Raw genomic sequence first — 11,170 nt, 5'->3', positions numbered from 1 at the left:
CCCAATACCAAAGATGCTTTGAAGTTGTCCTGACCCTCCCCTCTGAACTGGGAGAGCTGGGGGTGGGGCTTCCCTGCCATGGTGGTCAGTCCCCTGGTGCAGCGGCTCTAGCTAATCTACTTGCAACTGGATGGAAGTTGCAAGAAATTTGCAGGTAGAACTGGCAGAACTTGGAGACAGAGTATGTGCAGGGGCAGAAAGACAAGGAAACATGGAAGATGATACCTGTGTTTCCAGCTCTTATAACAATGAATATTCATGCCATGTTTTTAGACAGTTTTGTCGATAAGTTAGATAAATAAATACATCTATACCTCAGAGGCCAGGTCCAGGCTGAGGATCAAAATCTGGAAGCAATCCATGGGTCAGGCATATGGAAAATCTGGGTCACACAAGAATCACCCCAAGAGAGAGGAGGATGCAGAATCTTGGTGAAGTTTTGAGTAAGGGCGATTATTAAGGTGAGTTCTGTGAGTCTCTCATCCTCGTGCATGGTACATAGTAAAAAGTCAGTAAATCTTTACTGTCATAATAATAACTTTTTATTAGCTAGGGAAATGGCCTACAACAAAGGTGTGATACACACGCCTGCAAATCCGCAGTCATGGCCGTCAGCACGTAGGGCTTCCCTCCTGGCAGCACTTGGGGGCGGCTGTGGTCTCCTTTCTGTCCTTTGTTCTCCTCACTTCACTTCCCAGTAGACACAGAGTCCCCTCAACTCTCATGGCATTTCTTCCTGGATTATTTGGAACTCTCCTAACTTCTCTTCTTGCTCCTTCTTCCTTGCTTGTCTCCCTAAAATTTATTCTCTACCAAGTGATGACAGTTATCTTTTAAAATTCTAAGTAAAATCATGCCATTTCTCGGCTTCAAGTTCTCTAACAGCTAATTACCTCATGCAAGGTGAAAACTAAGTGTGCCACAAAGCCTGTGGGGTTGGTGCACCCTGAGCCTGCCCTCCCTTACCACCTCCCCATCCTCACCTGTCTTCTATTCCTCCAGGGTCACTCTGCCCCAACCACAATTGCCCCTGCCTACTTCTCACACATGGAGGTATACTCTTGTCTTCAGGCTTCTGCCCCTGTGTTCCCTCTGCCTAAAATGCCCTTCCTGTAGATGTCCCCATAGCTCACTCCTACCTCCTTCAGGACTTTGCACGATATCGTATTAAAGACATCACCCTCAATACACCTGTGATCCCTGCTACACAGGAGGATCTTGAGTTTGAGACTAGCCCAGGAAAAGTGAGACTCTAGCTCAAAAACAATAAAATAAATAAATAAATAAAAGCCTGTCTTGAAGGAAAATGTTTGTGTGCAGTTGAAATAATTGGATTACTTTGTATAATGTTGTTACCTGATTTCCAAAATTAACTTGTGTCTGTTTAAAAACAGGGTTTTATTTTTGAAAATTTATCAACTATCTAAAATTATATCCCGGAGGGCATCCATACATAGAGGATTTGTTCTAGCAATGTGTATTTATTATGTGCCACAATGATGTGTTTCTTTCTTTCTTTGCTGTACTGGGATTTGAACTCAGGGCCTCACGCTTGCAAGGCAGTGCTCCACCACTTGAGCCACTCCACCAACCCATGATTTCTTTGTCTATGATTGAAAATCCTGGAAAAGTCCTTGTTTAACTTGAGTGTTAGTCTTGAGTCTATTATTTTAGTAAAACATTTCCTTTGGTTTTGGAAGGTATATGTGTTTATATATCAGGTACCAGTATTTATGTAGGAATAATACTCTTATAAAGGAAGAGGGCTTTTTAATTAATTAAAAAAGATATGGATTATGTTAAAACAAACAAAAAAGATACCACCCTCAACCTCACTCACCTCCCACTGTCAGACAGCTCTGCTTCATTTTCACCTGTGCAGTTCACTACTTCCTGAAATCATGGATATTATGCACACACATTTTTCTAATGTCTCTCTTCCAATAAAATGTAAATTTCATTAGGGTAAAGTAGCTTTTTGTTTTATTTTGAAACAGGGTTTCACAAAGTAGCCCAGGCTGGTTTTAAACTCTAGATCCCCCTGCTCACTACTTCTCCAGAGGGTGTCCATAACACCTACCTCTTTCTTTAGATTTTTGACTGGTTTGGTTTCATGTTTTATTTCCAATGCATAAAAAAGCTTAGACTAATAATACACATTTACTAAATATTGATTGAATAAATGAGTGGACGAGGACAGAATGGATACGTGAGAAGTCTCTCCCTCAGTTTTCTAGTGAGCATGCTCCCTCTGTGTATTTTACAGATCTGACGTGAGTAGATTAGAAGGAAACAAAGACCTGTTGGCCTGCTTTCTTGAAGGACTGGGAAGTAGACCAGGTATTAGGTCCAGAAAAAGAAGTTTCTGGACCTTCAAAGCTCATATGTAACATAACTCCACACGTCAGTTGGGGACCTTGGCTATCTGAATCTTGTGGCTGGCAGGAATAATAACTTTAAATTCTTTTAAAGAAAGTATCACTTGGCCTCTGTCTGGGTGATTCCAAATAAACCTAAGACAAAAGGTCAACTCATTCCTTTTGGGTATGAAGTACAGCACCTGGCTGACTTTTCCTGCTTGCGTTTTTGGTAGCTATTGTCAGTACAGGCACAAGCCTGAGGAGATGGCATCCACTGTGTTATTATTAGTAAGCCATAACAGTTTTATTCAGCAATTTTCTTTTTTTATTTATAAGCTTTTATAGTTTATTTACGCTGAAGTCTGAGAAAAACACATGATTAAAATGTCACACACATCAATAGTTGGAAAAGTTGCCATGTCTGTGGTCTTTGTTGTAATTTGTGTATCAGCTACCAGTACAGAGAGGTTGGGAACAATTTTGTCATTTCTTTCCAGTGACAGGTGCCTTTTGTATTTTAGCTTGAACTGTCAGTAGGTCCTGCTGTCCTGGTGCCTGGTGTTTTCAAAGAAAATGTTCCTTTTTCTCCCAAACAGGCCTGGATGCTCCCAGGAATCTCCGACGTGTCTCCCAGACAGACAACAGCATCACCTTGGAGTGGAGGAATGTCAAGGCGGCCATTGACAATTACAGAATTAAGTACACACCCATCTCTAGAGGTGACCATGCTGAAGTTGTTGTTCCAAGGAGTCAACAAGCCACAACCAAAACCACACTCACAGGTGAACACTGTACCCCTGATCCAACAGGCTTAGGGACGTTTGAAGGACAGGAACCTGCTCCCTCACATCCCCATTTTGCAACACTTCAGAGAGAGAAATAAATTCCAGTTCCTGGAATTTCTCTCACTTGAACCACAAGTTAGTTTAAAACACATCTCGGACACTGAGAAATCACAGTGTCCAAAGACCAACCAAAGGCCAATTTTATGATCCTCTGAAAACCCTTTCGGTTCCAGGCTGATCTCAACCTTCTCGTTCTCTCTTAGGTCTCAGGCCAGGAACTGAATATGGGATTGGAGTTTCTGCCGTGAAGGAGGACAAGGAGAGCAATCCAGCGACAATCAATGCTGCCACAGGTAAGGCATACCTAGGATTCCCACCACAAATGAGCAGACGAGATAGGGCTGATGAGGCAGAAACCTACTAAAAGAAAAATGTAGAAGCCCAAAGGAGAAAGGGACCTCAAGGACAGTGGAGCCCAGAGGCCTGCATTCAAAACCAATATAAGCATCCTTATATTGCTAACTAGAGGATGTACAGGACCCTGCTCTATGTACAGGAAAGAGAATGAGGGATTTTTTTTTAAAAGAAAAATTGGAAGAAGAGTATATAAGAAATCCACATTTCTGTTTTTAAATAAGCCATTGTTTAATTAAAACATACCTGGGGGATTTTTTCTTAACCTCCGAAATAACTCCATCAAGCAGATGCTTAGCGGCAGGACCCCAGTTAACCCAGGTCCTACTCTTCTTACCCATTTATTCAGCAATTTTCGACTATCACTTGTACACAGTCTCTGGAAAGTCATGGTTTCAGGTCATGCCCTATCAGCATTTTTCAGCAAACTTGGGCTCTTGAATCAGACACACTCCCAAGTGTTTCCTTGGTCATTTAGTGCTCTCTCAATGGCTCTGGTATTGTCCCTGATAGGAACGTCCACAGGGCACAGATGTGGACTGCCAAATGTTTGCAGTGCACTTTAATAACATCTTCTGTAATTAAAACTTTACTGAACTTGGCAGAACTCTTTGTTTCAGTTGGTGTTTGGAAGGATTTGAAGTTTAAGCTACCTCGTCTATCACTTATTTTAATCTTTCCTGGTCTGGATTCTTTTTGAGAGAAGGGCCCATGCTCATACAATTGTCTGGCCACACGGACTGTGGAAAGAAACACCCAGAGCCCTGTCCTGACCGCTGAGCATGGCTTTGAGTAGCATTTTACAGGAGAGCTGACCTTGGCAAGGCAACTGTTAACTCTGCTGTGATCCTTCTTCCTGGACATCACTCTGATGTCACCCGTGTAATTCGAGCCTGGGCTTCATTCCCACTTTAAATAGCAGTCCCGGAATGATTCTGCTTCAGACTCTCTGCGGAGCCTGGGAGCTGAATTCCGGCAGATCCCACATCGATGAAAGCAAAGCAAAGCCACCAAGCCATCGTCATGTCCACGTCGCTGCGAGTAAGCCCCTCCATCCACGGCTACCACTTTGACACAGCCGCAAGGAAGAAAGCTGTGGGCAACATCTTTGAAAACATAGACCAAGAGTCACTACAGAGGCTCTTCAAGAACTCGGGAGACAAGAAAGCTGAGGAGAGAGCCAAGATAATTTTTGCCATAGACCAAGATTTAGAGGAGAAAACACGAGCACTGATGGCCCTGAAGAAGAGGACAAAGGACAAGCTTCTCCAGTTTCTGAAACTGCGCAAATACTCCCTCAAAGTCCACTGAGGACAGCAGGACCATGAAGACCTTATCTGAGTGGACATTTCAGGACCAAGCGTGTTGGTAAGACCCGAACAGAGGCCGCACTTGGCTGCTGTGTGGCCAGCTTCTCCACCAGGACTCAGAAGTGGAAAGGAACACAGCAGACTGGCTGCAAAGACTCCAACCAGCTTCATGCCCTGTGCTGCCGCAGTGGGGGACGCAGTGCCTTTGGTGAGCACTGAAACTTCTGTGCAGGAAAGGACTGGCGTTGGTAGCAGAGGCTGGACAGACGCAGAGAGAGCCGAGACAGCAGATGGCTGGGGAAGATGTGCACCCAGGGCCACTTGCCGGGCCCTAGGACTTAAATTCAAACTGATTCTTTCTTTCTTTCTTCCTTCCTTTCTCTCTCTCTCTCTTTCTGTCTCTCTCTTTCTTGCTATCAAACTGGGTAGGGAGTAGGAGGAGGGAGAAGAAGAGAGAATACCAAATATAAATTGTTCACTGAATTTTTTAGCTGAATGTTCAAAATGTTGTCAAGCCTCAATGTTGTCTATTGCTATAGATTTTTAGAGGTCAGTAATGGATTATTTATTTGCATTTGGGACAGTGCCTAAGAAAGCACACAAGGCGTGAAGTATAAGTTCAAGGGCTGATAGGCTTTCCACAACTTAGTAAAACCCATGCCACTTTCTGGCTTGTGTGTAAAGGGCTTTTATACATTCCAAAGAACGGGGTCCTTCATAAATCTGAAGTACTGTGAAAAATTTTATAATGTTTTTTATCTTCTGACTAATGCTAAAATATAATGTAATTAAAATCTTTACAGTTGCTGTAGCAAGCATTAGAAAGTAAATGTGGAATGTGATATTCGAAATAGCTCATGAAGATGCTATGGCTTTATAATTTATTCTACAAGTGCATGCAACTCTAATAAATTATTATAAAGTTAGCTGCTCTTGGTCTGTGATGCTTGCTCTCAACGGACGAAGATGTTAACTTTTGATTACTGTGGACTTTTCTGAAGATTTGACTCGAAAAGCAAATGGTGCTTTCAGAGTAGCTCTATGCTGATTCTCAGACCTTTATATGACAATTTCTTACACCAAATACCTGGGAAGTTTCTCTGTCCCCACTTTAAAATATAAGGTATAGATGAAAACATTGACAGACCTACTCATCAAAGTTGCTTTTACATGGATTTTAATATTTTTGAAATTTTTCTTCTCTGATGACAGTAGCTATGTACAGGTGTACAGTTATTTCTCCCTAAGCAATATATTTTGGAGTTGAAGTGTGAATTTTGATCAAGAGTCTATGGGTTATCACTGTTTATTTAATTTAAATCCATATGGGAATTACATTACCATCTCTTATTTCCTCATAAAATTATAATAAAATGTTTCTTAGAAGGCATACATTAGTGCCCATTGTGCTTTTCTAACAGAAAGAAACAAAAATTCCCCAGAAATTAAGTGTTTCTTAATCTACAAAGTTTTTTTTTAAATGCTGATTACAGTGAATCAAAATAAGTGAACTATTGGCAACCTTTTGGGAGGGTTACAAGTCAGAATTTTAAATACTAGCACATGCACTGAGCTCCATCCCAGCATCACACACACATTCACACATGTAACACATGCATGCACACACATGCACACACATACATTCAACACATGCACGTGCACATATGCACAAGCAACACATGCGTGCACACTCACACAGAGAACACACAACACATGCATGCACACACAACACATGCGTGCACACACAACACATATGTGCACACACAACACATACGTGCATGTGTGCACACCTACACACGTGCACACACTCAAAAGGAGCTCCTTTCAGAATTTGTTTGTGAGTGTGTGCATGCACATTTTCCTGGGGGGAATATTCATGTTCATCAGATTTGCAAAGTCAGCCGTGACATCAAAACAAGTTAAAAAGCAAGGAGGTAGGGCTTTGACAGGTGGGATGCTCAGGTGGTGTGGCACCCTAGGATTTCAAAGTGGAGGCCATGAAGTCCTCTGCTCACATCTACTGAGTTCAGCTAGCTTAATGTTCTCTGCATGTGTTCAATATGAACAAGCTTCCTTCCCTGATGGGGTCCATCCGTGAAAACCTGTAGTTATTTTCTAGTCAAAGATTGAAGCCTGATGTGGTGGTACACACCTATAATTCCAGTACTTGAGAGACTGAGGCAGGAGGATGGCGATTTCAAGGCCATCCTGAGCTACATAAGGAGAAAAGGTTGAAGCACATTCTCGATACTGAAAATAGTTCAAGAGATGAATTTATTGGACTGGTGGAGTGGGTTCAAGTGGTAAAGCTCCTGCCTAGCAAACATGAAGTCCTGAGTTCAAACCCCAGTGCCACCAAAACATGCGAACAAAAAGAGTTGAATTTATTATATGTGCCATAACTATTCTACCACAGCTGCTTTCCACAGAGTACGTGCACACTAAACCTCTTTTCCTGTGCGCATGTAACAAATTGTTTTCTTGTAGTATATTATCATTATTTTCTGACTTCAAGACTAAACATGAGAAACGAATTGAAAAGCAATTTGGTTATGACCCATGACAGCATGGAAACATCTTTCCCCTTCATGGAGAGCAAAGGGTGGGATCAATATGATTGTACAGGGTGATTTTTAGCTTCATAATAAATTTATTATTTAATGTCAGGTAAACATAATCATTATTAGAATAGAAGGACTAGAGGACTAGTTCAGTTCAAAATTCCAACTACAATACAGAGACTGCCAAGCAGATTTTAGCACATATCATTGGGATCCTAGAAAAAAGAGCAGTAATGTTAAATAGCTCATTGATAGTATTTGTCTCATCAGGATCATGATAGTAACAACTTTCCTTGATCATTTACTGTTGGCCTGGCATTTGAGTATTTCCGTGTGTGTGTGTGTGTGTGTGTGTGTGTGTGTGTGAAATCACTTAGTGAGTACCATGGCAGAAGGGGGAAGTGCATGCATGTACATGGATACATATACAGGTACATCTAATAAAAAGCCAGAGGCACAGGCAAATGAGGAAACTTGGCCAATGAAACAGAGCTCATGAGTGCAGGGGTCAAATCCAGGAAGGTGGCCTTCATTCCTGGCCACTAGGTTTTACTGCTTCATTAGGAGAAAGCAGGCTTCTTTTTTCCTACAAAGTGACAGTGACTTCTGTACTAGTCAGCCAGGAGGCAGGAAGGCATGGCCTCTGGGAATCACTTTTGTCTCATTTGTGTCTGTTTTTTGGCATTTGGACTACACGGGGAAAGTGTCACTTTAATCATTTTCATTGTGACAAGCACTTTTAGATGGAGCTGTATCAGTGGCTTGGAACAAAGGTCTGCTCCTGGCAGCCAAGGCCTTGGTCTGGCAGGTTCCTTGTGTGCGTAAGAAACCATAGATTCAGGATTTTTCTCTTTGAATGCATCACCCATCACAGTGGAAGAAGAGGGTGTGTCTGACATTGTCAGATGGGAATCAGAGGATGCAATTGATATTCCCCTAGGAAGTCCTACCTATTCATGAAAGGTGATTCAGCCATGGTCAGGGAATTTCCTTTCCTTCAGATTCTCTGGTCTACCCTTGACTATACCCAGAAGTTCTCAGCAGGACAGGCCATTAGGAAAGTCCCTTCCTCACACACTGGGGACTGTGGAGTGGGGCAGCACTCACACCTTATCCATCCACACAAACACCTAAAGAGCCCCAGAGTGTGGCGAGGTTGGAGCCAGAAAAGGCTGGAAAATAAATAGGAGGAAGACAGGCGTGTAAACAGGACGCTGTGTGAGATCAGGGCAGAGAGCATCCGTGAGAGCATGAGTGTGCTGTGTCCGTATGTCTCTATGAAGGTGTGCAGGGTGTGTGTGTGTGTGTGAGCATGTATGTGTCTGCACCTGTGTATGTGTATGTTAGCAGATTAGCAGGAGGATGGAAATAAATCCAACCCAACCTGGGATGTACTGGAAGATTCCATAGGGAACTTTCCCTGTGGAAAGGCAGGACTGGGGAGAGCAGAGCTTATTCCAACCATGGGTACAGCATTTGCAAAGGCAAGGAGACAAGGAAGAGAGGAACAGTTTGGGAGTCTCAGGTCACTGTGATGACGGAGAGGCCTGTGTGATTCTAGTGATAATCACAAAGACAGCTGGGCCTTACATGACAAACCCAAACATTCATTTTATTCTGAAGGTCCAGGGAAGCATTAGGATCTGTCAACAAAGGAGGAACATTTACGGCCTAATGATTACATAGCAGGCTCGGGGAAAAGATCTGATTAACGTATTGAAAAATAAAGCACTGTCTACCCGCTGAAGTCATGGTCAGATTCACAGTGATCCTTCCCTGTGGCTAGCCATTGTCCCAGAGTATAAAGCCAGGCAGGACTTTGCAGGTCTTTGGATAGAAAGAGGTTACGTGCCAGCTCTTTAGCTGAAACAGAAGGGATGGGGGGCGGGGGGTAATGTGCAGATGAGGAGGGAAATTGAATTTTTAAGAAACTGTGACTATGCTGAACTCTTATGCTGGAGCCACATTATTCAGCAGGTATTGTGAAGAAATGGCCACTCAGGTCTCTCTTCGCCTGGATCACTAACTCTTCACAATGTTGCCAGCTACTCTGAGCGAAGGTCACAGGCACGGCTAAGTGTATTCTACTTCACAAACGTGGGGAGCATGGCAAGGCCAGTGAGATGTTGGCAAAACTGCTTTATAGAATTTTGGAAGTAAAACCTTGGCTCCACTGAGGTTTTTGCAGTGGTTTACAAAAAGGCTGCTGAACAGTAGAAGGTTTTGGCTCTAGCCACTTCCCCTCTGCCCTGCCCTTCCTCTCTGGCACCTGCTCACAGGTGCACCTGTGGCCTGTGCAGTCACCAGCTGCTCCCTGCTGAGCCTTTGTTTCCTCATCTGTAGACAGCAACAGCCCTGGACAGATGCCACCAGCGTGAGGCTGGAATTTTGAGGGATTCCCAGCTCTGCTTTGGGCAAATTCTTCTTTATGTCTGGGCTTCATCTGTACCAGATGAAAGGAGGTTGACAGGATGGTGTCTGAGACCGTTCAGCTCTCCTAGTACACCAGTGGCGAGTCCTAGAGCACAGTCTTCCATGATGGGTCTTCTTTCTGGACCAGCTACTATTCCATTTGGGTCAGGAATCTCTCCTAAATCCCAGACCATTAGCAATGGTTCCCCACAGGATAATGTGAGGGGAAACATCCAGTGGATGCACCTGGGTTCTAATAGTCTCTTTTTTTCTGGTCATTGTGCCCTCTCCTCTCCTCCACATCCATCAATGATGCAATCATGGCAAGAATACCCATTAATGGTAAGCAACAATCTGTGAGGTTTTAGAAGTTCATATTTCAGCTCTGAGACTTGCTGGTTGTCTAGCCCAGGACCAGGTATTTTTACCAAGCTCCACAATCAACCATAAAAAACATCAGGTTTAGGGAACCATGTTTTAGGTTACACTGGATCTTCAATTACAGGTACATCATAAAATAAGACCAAGAAAGGATTGGATTTTATGGCATTAGAATTTTTTCTTACAGTAAGTAATTTGCCATACATTAAAAGTGATAAACAAGGGCCATAGTACAGGTCTGCAATCTCAGCCAGTTGGGAGGCAGAGATCAGGAGGACTGAAGCTCTAGGCCAGCCTGGGCAAACAATTAGCAAGAAACGTCTGTGTCTCCATCTCCGGTTCCTATGGAGTCATCAGTGCTATTGCATTAGGGCCACTCTGATGACCTTATGGTAACTTAATTTCCTCTTTCAAGGTTCCATCGCCAAATACAGTGACATTCTGAAGTTCTTCAAGATAAGAACTTCAGATAAGAATTCTTGTCTTCAAGATAAGAATTTTGATTGAGGGAACAATTCAACTCATGACACCCACATACTTATTTCCTTCAACTGTTGTAAGCATGATGTGAGGCAAGGTATGTGTAAGTGCCTGTGACTGGGTGCTCTGTTCACAGTTAAACATTACAAAGCTGAACATGAAGTAGATACTTCATTGGTGTTGTGTTTCTTTTTTTAATATGAAAACACACATCACTTAAACATCAGATATTTATTGAATGTGTCAATTTGTTAATCTCTGCAATCAACATCTGCATCCGTTTTGTCTCCTCAGCCTCTCCAAGGCGGGCTCAGTCAACAGTGGCCCATCAGCTTTTGGTAACTGAAGCGTGGCATGGGCCACAGTTCAAGTTCAAAGAGCTGTGTGCATAACCACGTTCTGCCAGGGCGTGTTTCTAGCACTGAGCACTTTGTTTGCTTTTCACTACACATGGATGGCTTCAAAGT

The 11,170-nt window shown here is 43.0% G+C and overlaps 1 protein-coding gene across 1 annotated transcript; it reads left to right on the top strand.

The window, feature by feature from the left end:
- The first annotated feature begins 4,312 nt into the window (after positions 1–4,312).
- Positions 4,313–5,795, top strand: Tcim (transcriptional and immune response regulator). Its single transcript, XM_020182485.2, has one exon. The coding sequence runs from the start codon at positions 4,550–4,552 to the stop codon at positions 4,868–4,870; it is 321 nt and encodes a 106-aa protein (XP_020038074.1). The 5' UTR covers positions 4,313–4,549; the 3' UTR covers positions 4,871–5,795.
- Positions 5,796–11,170: the final 5,375 nt, after the last annotated feature.

This window comes from Castor canadensis, chromosome 14 (assembly GCF_047511655.1).
Source record: "Castor canadensis chromosome 14, mCasCan1.hap1v2, whole genome shotgun sequence".
Lineage (NCBI taxonomy): Eukaryota > Metazoa > Chordata > Mammalia > Rodentia > Castoridae > Castor > Castor canadensis.
The sequence above is the reverse complement of the archived record's forward strand: the minus strand, read 5'-3'. Positions and strand labels throughout refer to the sequence as shown.

Coding starts and splice junctions, on each gene's coding strand:
- Tcim (XM_020182485.2), top strand. CDS start 4,550: ATGAAAGCAAAGCAAAGCCACCAAGCCATCGTCATGTCCACGTCGCTG.